The following is a 17,136-nucleotide window of genomic DNA, read 5'->3' as shown; positions in this document are numbered from 1 at the left end:
ATAGGTTCATAGATTCATAGGTGTGTAGTAGGCTAATGGCCCTGAAGCCTTTGCAAGCCTGTCCCATAGGATTAGCGTGGCATCGTGCCAACCAACCTTAGTTCCCAGTGCCTCTGTCATGTAGAGCCATTGGAGTGATCCCCGGAGTGAATTTTTTATTTCCCATCCACTCATTAAGATTTCTCTTGAAGAGGGCCAGTGAGGTGCTCCACTTGACATGTATGGGAAGTCTATTCCATAGCATGGGCAGTCCCTGGGTTATGAACCTGTCCCTCCAGCTTGTTCTGTTGATTGTGGTAATGAGGTTGAGGTCTCTGGAGTGTGTGGTGAGGAGGAATTGGGATTTCTTTAGCTGTAGCATTTCTAACAGAGCTGGGTCAGACATGGCTTTGTAAGTCAAGCAGAGGTCAGCTCTAAGTAGGTGATATGAGACAGAGAATAGTTGGAGTTTTTTGAGTCTATCCATATAGGACAAGTGTTTAAGGCCTAGGATCTTCTTTGTGAGGTACTTTTGCATCCTCTCCAGTTGTTACAAGTGTCTAGTGAGGTACATGCCAAATGGGGCATTGTACTCAATGATTGGCCTAATGAGAGAAGAGTAGAGAGAGACAATGACCTCTTTCTTCCTGGATGCAAAACCCTTAGTAATGAGATGTGCCACATAGAAGGACTTTCTGACCACAGTGGCAATGTGGTGGTCAAAAGAGAGGTTGCTGTGAACTTGTGTTCCCAGATCTCTTATGGCACCTTCTGTGTTCAGTGGACTACAATCGATGTGGTAACTCAAGGAACCGGGTTTTTCCCAAAGGGGATGACGACACATTATTTGGCATTGAGCTTAAGGCCATGGTTCTGACACCAGTCGTTGGTCCAAGTGAGGCCTTTTTGTAGGATGTCAACATCACTTAGGGAGTTAATTATGGCTCCCAACTTGCAATCGTCTGTGAACTTTGTCAGCAAGAGTCCATTTGTGGTGGCCTGGACTTCAGAGAAGTAGATACCAAACAGGAGAAAACCCAGAACTGAACCCTATGGGACTCCATTCATGACTAGTCAGCAGTCTGACTTGAAGTCAGCTGCTTTCATACTGTGGGTTCTATCTGTGAGCCAGTTTGCAACCCACCTAGTGATACAGACAAACACAAAATAAACCTGTAACTGCTGAAGGTGCACTGTTACAAAGAACAAAACTCAAAGAGAAAAGCAGTGACACCACCACAGACGGCTGTCAAACTTGTTAAAATCCAACAAAAAAGATGAACATGAATCTTTTACTGAAAATATGACACATAAAACGTGGCACGATAAAAATAAAATGCCTTTCAAATGATAAGCGCTTTCAGAAATACCTTCTTCAGATCGTAAAGGGAAACAGGAACAACATGCTTTTAAAAGATATGCACAACCAATCGGCTTCAGTTTGTTCTGCCAAAGAACCAGTCGGAAAACCACCAATCAACAAGCTTGAAGAGAAGTGCTTATTTGCATAAACCAGTCATCAGTCAGAGTATCACAAACCAATCACAGCCAGGTATCATCTTTGAGCTCTAATCAGAAAACTTGCCAGTCAGAGCACTTAAAAGAAAACACACCTTTAAATCAACTAATGGCTGTTCTCCCATGCTTCAGAATAGGTCTCAGAGGAACTACAATGTTTAAACCAGGAGGCTTGTCTGCTCTCAAATTTATGATCCATTTGGTTTCATTCCTTTCAGTATTGTTGGTGATATCTCCTAGTTTCATCCCTTTACATGCAACTTCAATAGATTTAAACTTAAAAAAGTGTCCTGGAAATTGAGCAACATGACAAGCAAGGGCATTCTTAAGGTCCTTATTACAAATATCTCTCAGATGCCTAAGTATTCTATTTTTAAAGATTTGATCTGTTTTGCCTACATAGTAGGCAGTGCAGCATTGGCAAGTAGTGAGGTACACTAAATGCTGCGTATTACAGTCAGCTTTACATAAAAAGGTATATTCCAGTCCACTGATGGGATGTTTAAAAGTATTAAGTACATCTGTAGTTCTACAAGCAGAGCATCTGCCACTTCGAAGACTGCCTTGTTTGCTCCAACTGGCGTTACGATGGACGCCATCCTTCTGGCAGAGTAGGCGCTTCAAGTTCTTTTTATTTTTAAAGACAAATTTAGACCTCATTTGTACACTACTTGAGATGATCCTGGAAACCAATGTTTTCTATATTCTGTATCTAAAGGCATCTCTTCCAGCCCGTACACCTGTACAGGCCTTAGAGGATTCTGAAGAGAAACTCTCTTCCTCTAATGAATCTTTTACCTATTGCTCCCAGAATGAATCCCTCAAGGACTTCATTACCCCTGAGGAGGAGGATTCCATTAGTCCTGAATCTCCAGTAGAAGAATTCTCCTTTGGGGATACCATTTTCCTGATGAGAGAACATTTTAAATGGCAGGCCTCAGATGTTTCTGAAACCAAAAATAAATACTTTGAATTATTGCAAAAGGACCAGCCCTCTTAGTCTGCAGTCCCTCCCTTACTCCCAGCCTTTCATGATGCTTTCCTGGTGGCATCCCAGACCCTTGACTCTCAGCCCTCAGCTTTAAAATGTCCAGATAGATTCTGTAAGGTTCTTCAGGATACACAGTTCCTATTCAAGAACCCCCCAGCAGACCCTGCTGTCATTGCAGTGTCAGCAGATAAATCATCCAGACAGCTGCCTTTATGACTTAGTGAACACTTCCTCCCTGTCAGGGGATACCCCAACTGCCTGCAAATCAGCTTCATCTCTTCCCCCCCAATTGTGAAACAGCATCAACCTCAGGGCACCATAGAAAGAGTACCTCCAGAACAGACAGACAAAGGGTTTTACTCCAGGATGTTCTTGCTTTCAAGAAAAGATGGTCCTTGGAGGCCGATCCTAGTTTTGTCTGTATTCAGCCTATTCCTTAAGGTGCCTATCTTCAAAATGCTTGCCTTGCATCACTTCCTACCCCTCATCCCTCACCAAGCTTTCATGGTATCCCTGGTATCCCTGGGTCTTAAGGATCTGAAGGATGCTTACCTCCATATTCCTATTCACCCCAACTACAGAAAGTTTCTATACTTTTCCATGTGTTTCTTGCATTTTCAATTTTCTGCATTGCTGCTTGGGCTTTCCACAGCCCCCAGAGTATTCACAAAGTGTCTAGCTCCAGCCATCATCTACTGCAGAGTGCAGGGCATTCAAATATATCCATACTTAGATGACCTCTTGATACTTCACCAGGATTGCCATACCCTCCATCACCACTTAGGCATGGTGTCCAATACCCTGGCAAACCTAGGGTCCACCATGAACCAGGAGAAATCTCACCTGACCCTCACCCAAGACCTGGTTTTCTTGAGATGCAGGATAAAAACAGATCAGATGGCAGTCTTCATTCCTTGCCAGAAGGTGAAAGCCATCACACATTTCCTCCAGTCACTCCTCTCTCTCCAAACCTTATCAGCCAGGGAATTCCTGAGGGTCCTAGACCACATGGCATCCTTGATACCCATGCTCCCCTTAGCGAGGCTGCATATAAGAAAATTTCAGTGGGTGCTGAGGAGTCATAGAACCAACATTCTCACCCCCTGGATACTCCACTACCTCTCCTCCCATGCCTGAAAAAAGAAGTGCAATGGTGGATTGCAGCCATCCACCTCAACCAGGGTATATCTTTGCAGACTCCCACACCCTCACAACAAATTTTCACAGATGCTTCAGACCTGGGTTGGGGAGCAGTCCTGCAAACCCACAACAAACAAAACACATTTCAGGGAGAGTGGTCCACCCTCAGACAAAGGGATCACATCAATATCAAAGAGATGAGGGCCCTTCTCTTAGCCTTGCAAACCTTCCTTCCAATCCTACTACCAGGCACCTTAAAAGTTGTCACAGACAATATGACTGTCTTGTGGTATATCAACAAGCAGGGGGGTACAAGGTTCTACTCCCTCTGTAACCTGCGAATTCAGATTTGGTCCCTGGCAGCAGAATTGCACACTCACCTCCAAGCAGTGTACATACCTTCAGCAGAGAATGTGATGGTGGACACTCTCAGCAGAACTTCTTCACCTTCTCATGAATGGATGCTTCACAGGGAGGTGTTTTTGCATCTCATTCACAAGTGGGTTATTCCTCAGGCAGATCTGTTTGCCTCCTCCCAGAACAGGCAGATGCCTCTGTTTTGCACAAGGAATCCACATCCATAGGCATGAAGGGTGGACACCTTCAATTTTTCTTGGGCAGGGATGTATCTTTATGTCTTTTCCCCCTTCACTCTGATTCAGAGTCCTTATGAAGATTCAGAAGTGCAAACCAAAAATCCTGCTGGTAACTCCCTTTTGGCCATGACAGCATTTGTTTCCACTTCTTCATCTAACCAAGGATAATTACCACAGGTTACCCCACTGATTTGACCTACTCACACAAGACAGGGGATCACTCATACAACTTCAGGTGCTCAAACTCAGACTCAGTCTATGAGTGATAGAGTTCTGAACCCCTTCCGATACCTATATTAAGAGGATGTACTCAATGTCCTGCAGGAGGCCAGGAAACCTAGTACCAGGAGAAATCATGTGGCAAAATGGAAAGAATTCTCCAAGGGGTGTCAGAAGAAAAAGCAGGACACCTTTCTTATTCCTGTACCTATGGTCTTTTCTTACTTGTGTGAGCTTCTACATTCGGGGCTGACCTACTCTTCTGTGAAGGTATACTTGTCAGCCTTTTCCACTTGTCTCCCATTGATTCCTCCCTTGACATTCAGATTAGAGGTAAAACTATTCTTAAGAGAGGTTCTCCACATCAGACCACCTAGAAAACTGATACCGCCTTAATTTTGTCCTTGAAAAACTCGCACTACCTCCTTTTGAACCAGCTCAGTCAGCATCTCTGAAACTATGTACATGGAAAACAGTACTGTTGGTAGCCCTCATATCCACCAGGAGGGTTTCAGAAATCCAGGCCGTGATGGCTAACCCCCTTACCTCATTTTCCACAAGGATAGGGTCTCCCTCAGGACTAACCCCTCGTTAATGCCCAAAGTGGTTAATGAACTGTCCTTAAATCAAGCCATTAACCTCCCAGTCCTTTTCCCTCAGCCTCAGAATCCATCTAACAAAACCCTATATTCCTTGGATGTTCATAGGCAGCTTAGGTATTACCTGGACAAGACCAAATCCATCAGAAAGTCTGACCAGCTGTTCATTTCCTTTCACCCAAGAGCCCTGGGAAGGCAGTTTCAAAACAGAATATATCTTCATGTATTTCTAAAGCTATCTCTGCCTGTTATTCCTTTCATGGAAAGGTTTTATCTGCCAATGTGAGAGCACATTCTACTAGGACAGCTGCCTCTTCAGCAGCCTTTTTCAGGGGGGTGGACTATGTTTCCATACTGGAAGTGGCCACCTGGTCCTCAGTCCATACGTTTACCAAGCACTACAAGCTAGACCTGGTCTCCAGTGCCAGATCTGGGTTTGCTAGGTCTATTTTACATGGTCTTGTAGACCAGGCCCCTCTACCTTCCTCCCAGGCTCATACCTAAAGCTTGGGTACTCTCCCTACTGTTATGAATACTGCAACATGAGAATAGAAGGGCATATAATAGTTGTGTAAGAACTTAACCATAACCTTAGATGTCCTTCTCTTCCATGTTGCAGTATTTAGTCCCCCCCCCCCTCCAACCCCCTCTTGCTCTGTTTTGTCTATCTGGAGTGTCTTTCCCTTCCTTTTCTACATCCAAACACACACTGTAACAGGCACATACATTTATTGGGTTCCTTTGGCCTGGTGGCATATGTGGGACTAAAAAGCTTCCCTTTCTTGCTCCTCAGGGGTACTACTGTATGCATCAGTCATTTCTGAAGGGGGTACGTGCAGACATCACTTTTATAGCCGACATCAGTTTATGGCCTTCACAAGCAATGTAGCACATACCCCTGCTCCTAAGACTTTGGTATACTGGTCAGATGAATGGTGCTGCAGGCAACAACCTGTCCACTGTTATGAATACTGCAACATGGAAAAGAAGGACATCTATGGTTATGGTAAGTTCTTATTCAACTATTCTTTTTCACTTCACCAAGATCAAAACAAAATGTTAGTTAAAGAGTACAGTTCTTTGAACAGGCAGGTGTTTACATCCAAGTCCTCAATACTGCCCCTTATTCCACAAATGTGTTTCACCTTTCCATTTGAATTCCCTGTGACTCACAGGGCCTCAGCTCTCTCTTATTAGTTTCAAAGCTTCTCCAGACTTCTTACAGAGGTACCAACCTATTGCAGCAGTCATTCCCTGGAAAATCAGAGCTCCTTCAGCTCATAGGCTTGCTAGCTCTGTCTTCTGTCATTTTCAGGTTTCTGTTTCTGTTTATGTTGTTCCCATTTTACAAGAAGGGGACATTTTTTTTTCCATTCGTGGCATGCATATGGAATCCCTCTTCCCGAATGCCAAAATATGACAGCTGTATGCATCCAAAAGCAGTAACTAGGAGACACTTTATCACAGTAGTGAGTTTCCAATGGTTAGAAACATTTCTGATCCCTAATTTTAAGGTGAATTATTATGCAGTGGTTACTGTGCCTTTTAACAGGTTCACTGATACTTAATAAACTACTGACCTGTGAGAATATTAAGATTACCCTTACATTCCCATGGTAGTTTTTAGCCATTCTGTTTTTCAAATAAATAACCCAGAGATGGGCTGAATGAAGGATATGTTGGGGCATTTACGTTTCCCCTATCACTGAGGGTTAGAGTGCTAAACCAGGGATGAATTTGTGGTCAACCATCCATTCATAAAAATTACATTTAAATAGAGTAAGAGAAGTACTTTCCTTTATGTAGAGTGGAAGATGGCTCCAAGGAAGCAAGTTCCTATTTTATAACATGTTATATTCATTTTGCAAAAGAGATTGTGATCCCTTGAGTGGGTATTTATGATACCATTAGATTTGAGAAAGTTTAATAGGTCTGACAGAATAGGTTCTGCTGAAGCTCTATATGTGAGGCAGAGGTCATCTCTCAGTAATTTTTATAGGTTCATAGGTTAGTACTAGGGTAACTGCCCCTGTAGGCCTACCTAATTATCCCATTTGGTGCTTAAAATTAACTTAGCCCATTGGACTTTAAATTCATCTAACCCTTTCTAAGATCTACATTTACATGTACTACTCTAGGTATTTCAAGGGGACCCATGCATTGGAATAAAGCATTTAGGAGCTGCCTCTTGCCATTAGTAGTACGGGGGGGGGGGGGGCTGGGGTAAATCTTTTACTTCACATCCCTTGATCCAAGTTACACTTGAATGTGGTCAGTGATAAATTTTGTTTTACGTGGATGGGGATTCTGTTCCAGAGCAGAGGTATTATCTATGAGCTAGACCTGTTCCCCTCAAACCATTCTGTTAAAGTTGCAGAAGAGATTTAGGTCCCTGGGTCAAGTATTTCTGATGCCATGTGACTTACGGATGTAAAGTAAGTCTATCAGTAATGAGTGGGAGGATTCCTGGTATGCTATACATAGTTCACCTCTTTGTAGTCTGTAAGAGACTGAATATAGTGATAGAGCTTTGAGCCAGTCCATGTAAGACATATTGCTTAGAATGTGTATTATTTTTGTAAGGCATCTCTGCAGGCATTCCTGTTGTTGCATATGCCTGGACAGACACATGCCAAAAGGGGCATTAATACTCAATGACTGGCCTAAAGAAGGCTGATTAAAAGGGGACAATAACATCCCTGGATATAGAAGTAATCCTCTTGTTTATGAGCTGTGCAATATAGGAGTTCCTTATTACAGTGGACACATGGTCAACAGTTAGGTCACTGTCCACATAAGTTCCCAAGTCCTGAACTTCTAGGTCAACTCTTTGGGATGTGTTGTCAATGTGGTAGTTCCCCAGTGAGTCAACTTTCCAAAAGAGACAAATGTACATTTTTTGACATTTAGTTTTAGTCCATGAGTCTGGCACCAGTTATTTGTTGGGGACAAACCTTCCTGTAGGATGGCTGAGTCTTTTGGGGATTCAATCACTGTTCAAAGCTTGATGTCATCTACATCTTTAGTTAACCAGAGCCCTTTGGTATTGGCTTTTACTTATGAGAAGAAGATACTGAACAGAAGAGGTCCCAACACTGAGCCCTGGAGGACTCCTTTGGTGACTGGTCTTTTTGTGGAGATAGTTTCCCCAGTTTGATCTCCTGTGTTATATCTTTAAGTTGTCAATCCAGAAATCATAAAATGGGTTTATTCTTAGTTTATTAAATGTTACTATTATGCCTGAATCGGGGATTGTGTCAATAGCCTTAAACAGATTGAGGTTCATGTGTACTACGTTATCTTCATCCATTGCTTTGGTGCTTTTTCAGAAAAGTCTACCAGCCTAAGTAGGCATGACATGCATTTGAACAATCCAGAATGAGATGGATCCAGTATTTGGTGATCCCCTATGTCCTTAATGGTTAGTCCCATGGTAATTCTTTCCATGGCTTTGCATATGAGACCGGTCAGACTTATGGGTGTGTAATTGCCTGGGTCCATGGACGGACCTCCCTTATGCAGGGAAATAACTATCGCTGTTCGCCATTCACTTGGTACAAAACTTGTATGTAGGCTAAGGTGGAACAGAGGTGTTAAGGCTGTGGCTACATTGTGCTTCATGCTATTCAAGATTCATCCTCGTATATTGTCAGGACCTACTGATGCGGTATTTATTGCTTTTAATAAATTGGTCTTTCGTGATTGCTGGAGGCAAACTGGTTTCAGGTATTTCATGTGAGTTAGACAGGAGGAGAGAGGGAAGTTTGAAGTGAATTTATTGGCTAGTAGGTTAGCTATAGCTTCAGCTTCTTTGTAGGTAACATTTTTTATAATCAGCTCAGTGTATTGTTGTGTTGTGCTCTTGAGATTACGAACATAACGAAAAAGGGCTTTATGATTGTCCTTTGCTTGGCTAGTTCTTTTTGCCTCAAACGTGGCTTTGGTAGGTTTGATTAAGCACCTGAGTTGCTAGTTTTATTTAATGATGAGGCTTCTATCATTCTGTTTATTGTTGTTCTTAAATTTGGTCAGTAATTTCCTTCTTTTACTGCAGAGCTCATTGATGTAAGAGTGCCACTCGGGGGCTGTTTTTCTGATATGCCTGTTGCTTGTTTTTACTACGGACAAACATATGTGCAGCTGTTAACATGCTGGTATAGTTTAGTGGTGTATGTTTCCACATATTCAGCAAAGTTACTGGGTTTGGAAGGACTTGAAACTTTCCAATGTATCATTTAGGAGTTGGTAGAAATGGCATCTGGGGTTAAAGTGGCCCCTGGATTCAGTTTTATTTTGAAGGAGACTGCTTTATGGTCAGACCTAACAAGTGAGAAAGATATGCAAGGGATGGTGCAAGACGCCTAGTATTAATAAGGGCATGGTCTAGGATGTTATCTCCCCTAGTGGCTACTCTGACTAGTTTATGCAGGGCATTTGTAAACAGAATCCAGGAATTTTTGTGTGTATGCACTAGTAGTGGTGTACGTTTCCCAGCTGGATAGTTTAGATAACCCATAAAAATGGTATTGGGTTTGATAATGATGGACTCTGGTTCTTTTAAATAGGCATTGTGGATTTCTTGGGTCTTAGAGGGAGTTCTATAACTAGTTAAGGTTGGGTAAGGGACATTTCTTTTTTTTTTTTTTTTTTGAAAGTTCAATACCTGTATTTAATCACAAATGGCATGTTTATACATAACCAGGTTGTGAAGATATCTTGCATTACAAAGGTAACTGGGACATTTCTGATGGTGATTTCACCATGAAGAATCTGTATTAAATCATGCTGATTAAGCAGCCTTGATGCAAGTCTCTTCTGAATGAAGACTGATTAAATGAAAAATCTGGTATATCTGGCTCACATCCAGGAAACCTTGTTTATGAGCTGTGCAATATAGGAGTTCCTTATTACAGTGGACACATGGTCAACAGTTAGGTCACTGTCCACATAAGTTCCCAAGTCCTGAACTTCTAGGTCAACTCTTTGGGATGTGTTGTCAATATGGTAGTTCCCCAGTGAGTCAACTTTCCAAAAGAGACAAATGTACATTTTTTGACATTTAGCTTTAGTCCATGAGTCTGGCACCAGTTATTTGTTGGGGACAAACCTTCCTGTAGGATGGCTGAGTCTTTTGGGGATTCAATCACTGCTCCAAGCTTGATGTCATCTACATCTTTAGTTAACCAGAGCCCTTTGGTATTGGCTTTTACTTATGAGAAGAAGATACTGAACAGAAGAGGTCCCAACACTGAGCCCTGGAGGACTCCTTTGGTGACTGGTCTTTTTGTGGAGATAGTTTCTCCAGTTTGATCTCCTGTGTTACTGTGTTTTGGAGTCAACTTACCAAAAGAGACAAATGTACACTTCAAAAAGTGAGTCACAAGAAGAACAAGTGCAAAAAAAAAAAACACAACAGAGATGGGAGGAGATAGCTGTCCCAGCACTAAGGGAGACAACTGACTTCATTTACTTGTTATTTGTGAAAAATGAAAACTCCATACATCCATCTAGCCACAACCGCTTTTTCCCATTTTTGCACATGGAGGCAGGATGTCACTTAAGCAGTGAGAATCATCTAGAGCCAAGGTTTACATCGCCTGGTGGCTAGCCCTGAAAGACGAAAAATAAAAACACTTAAACATTACAATATTAAGCAAAAGTAATAAAACATCTGAAATTTGGACTGTTTATTACTGTTGCTTAATATTGTAACATTTAAGTGTTTTTATTTGTCATGTTTCATAAATAACAAAGAAATGAAGTCAGTCCTCTACCTTAATTTTGGGGACAGCTATCTGCTCACATCTCTGTTGTGGTTTCTGAATGAAGATTTAGACACTTGCACCTTTTTTGCACTCCTGCAGAGTGGCTGGTCTAAAAGCATGGAAGGGATTATAACCCTGTACAGTTGGAGTAATCTCCATGGTTTTGAACCATGTCTTAGTCACTCCACGGATGTCTTCTTCCTTCCTGAGGAGGGTTTGTAGGGAATGGAGTTTTGTGTTTAGGCTGCTAGCATTGATCACTAACACCTTCATAGTTTCCTTTGCTTGTTTCAGGGCTTGTAGGGAGGGTTGTTTCTTGTTCAGTCTCCTAGCATCAATCAGTAACACCTTCATAGTTTCCTTTGCTTGTTTCAGGGCTTGTAGGGAGGGGTGTTTCTTGTTCAGGCTCCTAGCATTGATCAGTAACACCTTCATAGTTTCCTTTGCATGTTTCATTATATTAGTAGGTATATCTAGTTGGCATTGCAAACAAAAGGCACTATGGGGTGGATAATGTCTTTTCCAATATTTAACATCCTAGAGGGGACATGGGCAGGCCACCCCTGGTGAAGTAGCATGGTCTGTCAATCATGTCCTCTTATAGGTTCATAGGTAGGTACTAGGCTATTGGCCCAAAGGCCTAAGTAAGCCTTGCCAACAAGGTTCCCTGGTTTACGCCACCCAAGAAAGTTATTTTCCTGTGCCACTGTTGAGCAGAGCCACAGAAGTGATCCCTTTGATGTATTTCCTATACCCCATCCACTCATCAAGATTTTTCTTGAAGAGTGCTAATGAGGAACTTTGCTTGACATAGATGGGTAGTTTGTTTCAGAGTATGGGAAGTCTCTGGGACAGAAATCTATCCATCCAGCATGTCCTGTTTTTTGTGGTGACAAGGTTTAGGTCCCTAGAGCATGTGGCTCAGAGGGATTGGGATTTCTTTAGGTGTAGAATGTCCAGCAGCTCTGGGTTTGACATAGCTTTATATGTTAGGCAGAGATCACCTCGGAGTAGGCAATATGCTATGGAGTAAAGCTGGTGTTTTTTGAGTTGTTCAGTGCAGGGCATCTGTTTGAGGCCAGTAATCCTCTTTGTGAGGTACTTCTGTGGCCTTTCCAGCTGCTGCAGATGTCTTGTCATGTACATTCCAAAAGGGGCGTTGTACTCTATAATGGGTCTAATGAGTGTCGAGTAGAGGGGAACAATGACCTCTTTTTTCCTGGATGAGAACCCTTTTGTGATGAGGTGTGCCACATAGAAGGACTTCCTGACTACTGTGGTGATGTGATTATCAAAGGAGAGACTACTATCCACCTGGGTCCCAAGATCTGTTATCACACATTTGCTTTATTTATGCTATTTATTCATGTATGCTGATAAATATTGGACCCCTGTTGAATGACACCGAAATCTAAGCTGATTATTGATGTCAATTATTTTGTTTCTCATATAAGACATCATCATTTCGGTGGGTAGAATGCTGTTCAAACCTAGGCTCATACCTGTCTAGGATACGTAGTCTGAGAGCTTCATCAAGTCTTTCTTCATATAGTCCAAGGAAGTATGTCTCAAGTCATTTACACTCACGTGTACTATGAAAGAATCATAGCAGTACTTTTTATTCAAGGACTTGAGTGCATGCATGATCTAAGAGATCCTGGCACCAGACAGACAAGTAGCCATCACTTTCATTGCTAAGCCTGGTAATAACTACATCTGTAAATCTTTCAGTGGCATTACCTATAACTAGAATGTCTGGTTCAGTGTATGTCTGCCTTACGGGCTAAGCTTCCATGACTGTGGGACACCTTGTGCTATGTGAGGTGGTAGACTTAACAGCTGGACAGTGTTGTTGGGGGTTCTATGTGCCTCTGTTGCATTTTAGAGGTCTTTGAGGTTTGGCAAGCAAATCTTTAGAACCTCACACTATAAAGGATTATGTGTAGCATAATGAATGTGGTGAAATGTCGGTGTCTGGCATACTGTCAATGATCATGATGTCCGATTTGTCCGTGTTTCAATTTTTAGCCTCCAGTGCCGTTATGTGTGCATATTTCTCACGTACACTGTGATATGCTGCTTCAGTAATAGGTGATTGCCAGAAAGCATAAGGCAATTCTTACATATCAGTCAGGCTGACTACAAAAGCTGGAGGAAGTAATAGTGCATGGTTTAGACAAGAATGATTTAGGGGGCTGGAGGGACTATTACTGTTTTGAGATGGGTTGGTGTTGGGATGCAGGGGTTAGTTTAGGTAGGCTTATTAAACAGTGAGGGGATGCCTAATTTCTTAGGCTGCAATTTACAGATATCCCAGGCAGGCTGTACGGCAGCTTACGATGTGATTTATTTCACTCAGAACAGATTACTAAAGCCTCAAGTTTAGATTGCTAATGTTGTATGGATTAGAAAGGTTTCCCATAGAAACAAAGGCTTTTGCACACCATACCCACTGTAGAGTTTTTTTTTCTTTCCCTTTTGATGAAAAATATAAGAGTTCAAGGCTTTCCATTCTTATGAGGATCTGGAGTAAAATATCCTGGATGAGCTCAGCTCAGTGCAGGTTATAGGAGACAAGCTAGAGAGGAAATCAATAAAAAGCCAGTAAATCAAGCCAATGGAGCTCTGCAACTCAGAACTTGTAACAGTCACAGTTCTCTTACCACTATGACTGTGTGCTACAGGTCTAAGGCCCCATGTCAGCTAGAAATTCAGGAGTTTATCTTTTACAGTGGGGGCAGGGGTACCTGTGGTTACTATCGTAACCATGAAGTACTAACAGGGAGAGCAAAACTTAATGTAACATGATAATGACAAGAGGATCAAGACTCACCTGCATAGTTTTTATGACAGTTGAAGGCCCTTCATTTCTTAGTGAGAAAGCACCGTGTTTTTTTTCATTTGTGACAAGTGTTTGGGAAGTTACATACCAAAAGGAGCATTATACTTGCTGATCAGCCTGATGGATGCTGAGTACAGTGAAATGATTACATCCCTGGATCTGGACTCAATACCTTTAAATATAAGCTGTGTGATGAAAAATGACTTCCTTACAACAATGGATATGTGGTGATTCAAGGATAGTTTATTGTCATTATAGAAGATGAGATAGACAGACTTGGGAGGAATGTCCTTAGAGGCTTTGGCAACATGTTCATTTTAGGTGATAAGGCGAAAGCAGAGACATTTGAATCACACAGACAAGAAACAAAGTTGTTGGCAGGGAATTCATTATAATACATAATGCATCGCAGTCATGGCAGATGTGCATCTCAGGTTTTAGGGCCTAGAACTAAGAATGCATGATCACTACAGTGTATTATACAGTCTTCTTAGAAATGGAGCTTCACTGACTTGTGAGAGAGGTGACACTGGGATGATAACTGGATCTGCTATAAAAGCAAGATTACGATTCAGGTTTTAAATAGGATAAAGCAAAGAAGATCAACATACTCTCTAATGGATGTCTAATTAGTTATTTGTCATACAGAGCAGTGATATTCATTAGAGAGGGCTGAGGAAATAAACCTATAGATCCTGTTGGGTTTTTGAGGAGACATAAGCAATGTCTGGAAGGCAATACTCAAATTGATCTAAAAGAATACCATTCCCTTTTGCAGTTCTACTTTCCAAGGAAATTAACCAAAAATCATCCCTTGTCCAGAAGGGGACATATAATTTTGTTTTGGTTTATGCTATGTGGATGTCAAAACTATTGACTGGCCCAGCCATAGTCCTATGTGTTTACATTATACAGTTGTTTCTAGCTTAAATCAGCACTGTACAGTCTTTTAGCCAGTGGTTATTGCTTTTATATTTTTTTTCAGGATGAGTAGCAGACGGTTATGTGTGAAACAAAAAAAAGGCAGGGTGAATTGCAAGGCTCCCTATTGTATTTCCAGGATTTGTAAGTGTGAGCCCCACAATTATAAAAAAAAAATCTGAAAATACATAACAGCAAGTGCCAAAAATAGCTGATCTTTTTTAAAGTTATTTTTTGCAAGAGACAAACCATCCTACATCCAGCAATATATGAGGCAATCCCTCTTACATCCTCCAATATATGATGGAATCCCTCTTACATCCCCCGATGTATGAGGCAATCTCTCTGACATCCCCCAATATATGAGGCAATTCCTGTTACATCTCCCAGTGTGTGAGGCAATCCCTCTTACATCTCTAAATGTATGAGACAATCCCTCTTGCATCCCCCAATGTATGATGAAATCCCTCTTACATCCCCCAGTGCATGAGGCAATCCCTCCTACACCCCGCAATGTATGAGGCAATCCCTCTTACATCCCCCAGTGTATGAGATGATCTCTCGTACATCCCCAATGTATGAGACAATCCCTTTTACATCACCCAATACATGAGCCAATCCCTCCTATTACCCCTAATATATAAGGCAATCCCTCTTACATCCCTAATGTATGAGCAAAGGCCCTCCCTGCACCCTCAAATTTACATATATCAACTCTGAGGTTGCCATACCTCAGAGAAAAGGGAATATTCCAAGTACAGCAGTTTCAAACTTAATATATGTAAGTCTGCATTTTAGGTCATTCAGTGTCACTATATCGGGACTCAGTTACAATTTTCAGAATATTAGTTATCAAACTGCAAATGTATCTGCCTTCACACAGACATGATCTGTTTTTTTTTATCTTCTTTTTTACATTTTCCTTCAGCTATCCTACACATTATAAAACTAATTTTCACAATAATAATTATACTTTTATTCTTTCAGTATTTCTGGGGGACTGTAGATTATTTATTTAATATCCTTTGTAGGGGTCTGTGCTTTTTAATAAACACATAAGTTCCATTATTAAAGCTAACCATTCTTTTCAATGAATGAAAGTACAATTAGCTGATATGCAGTATTGTGTTCCAATATATTTATTTTGTTTCAGGTTTGTTTTAATTGCTAGCCAAAGGTTAAATCAGTATTATAATTCTATACTGTTTTTATTCCAGATCTGGAAAGACATCTCCATTGAATCTCAGATGTATGTTCGATTCCTGACCATGGAAACAACCAGAATATGCAAATGAACTGTTTCTGAATTTTGAATGCAAATCACTGTAGGGAGATGCCGCATTACTATGTTCAATGTTTATGGACTATTATGTCATATGCTTTACTTTTAAGGTTAAATCTTAGAGCCTCACAAGATATACTTAACTGCTTATTCCTTTGATAAGGAGTGGTAACAAATTTTGTACTGTTTTGTTTACAGTCTTTTCTTGACTTTCACTGTGACCTTCTTCCTACCTCAGTCAGAGCCACTTTGTCCCAAAATGTTGTACTGTTACTTGGCTCTGCCAAACAACTGGTTCTGTGCTACTGATTATGTTTACAGCATGACCTGGTCCACCCAGAGTTGCCAGCAGTAATATCCAAACACTGCAGCTGGTAATGAAAGCAGAGTGAGTTGCAGCTGTGCCTACTATTATACAAAAGTAATCGTGTTTTTATTTTTCATTTTTTTCAGCTCGTCTGGTTTATTTAATTAGCACTCATCTCTTGCGATGATGGCATCCTCTGTCACCTTTAATATAAAGATGGCATTCCCAAGTCTTTTCAGCAGTACAGTCAGTAAACTGTTTTTGCTATGTTCCTATAATTAATATATACAAAAGGCAGAGAGAGAGGGAGAGAGAGAGAATGGAATTATTTAAGTCACTGATATTTAATTGGTGCCGTGAATGTTTATTCTTTTTTATTTTACAACAAAAGCACTAAACATTGTAATGTACTGTATCCCACACACATTGTGCCTCTTAAGCAAGCTAGTTAACATCCTAGTGCATTACATTAGCTTTGAAAAAAAAGACACTTAGTCCAAGTGGTCATACAGGTTGCAATTTAATTTTTGTTGGGTATGGTGTAATAAAGGAAGTTTAAAAATGTTCCATAGTCTACTTTATTTGTCATTTTATTTAATATTTATAACATAGCTCCAGCATGACCCCAACTTGTCCTCCTCTGAACAAGCATTGTCTTATAATTCTTGTTTTACTTCTTGTTACCTCCTCCAGTGCCTGCGTCCCAGTTGTACCCAGGTCACCGAGGTCTTAGTCAGGGCTTTATAAAGTTAAAGTTATTTTTTACTGTAACAATCAGCTCATTTTGTGCATTAAAATTCAAAATTCATTTTTTTAAGGAATTCTCTTGTCCCAGCCTGACATTCCCAGTGTCATGACGTCTAGAACTGTTAACAAGTGTCAATCAGGAAATTGGCGGGCAGAGCTGCTGAGAACTACATCACTGTAGGGGCGGGGCAGCTCCCGTATAGCACGTCTTGCACAGCTCCTTTGAGAAT

General features: G+C 41.1%; 1 protein-coding gene across 2 annotated transcripts in view; it reads left to right on the top strand.

The window, feature by feature from the left end:
• The window catches only part of TESC (tescalcin), a 734,284-nt gene extending 717,560 nt beyond the window's left edge, over positions 1–16,724 (top strand). For both annotated transcript variants that reach the window (XM_044068288.1, XM_044068287.1), the window contains one exon: positions 15,788–16,724. In XM_044068288.1, coding sequence (XP_043924223.1) covers positions 15,788–15,865 — 78 coding nt within the window. In that variant the 3' untranslated portion in view covers positions 15,866–16,724. The remainder of the gene's footprint in view (positions 1–15,787) is intronic.
• The last annotated feature ends 412 nt before the right edge of the window (positions 16,725–17,136 follow it).

This window comes from Protopterus annectens, chromosome 4.part0, assembly GCF_019279795.1.
Source record: "Protopterus annectens isolate FY-2018-M chromosome 4.part0, PAN1.0, whole genome shotgun sequence".
NCBI lineage: Eukaryota > Metazoa > Chordata > Ceratodontiformes > Protopteridae > Protopterus > Protopterus annectens.
This window is presented reverse-complemented; position numbering and strand designations above follow the sequence as displayed.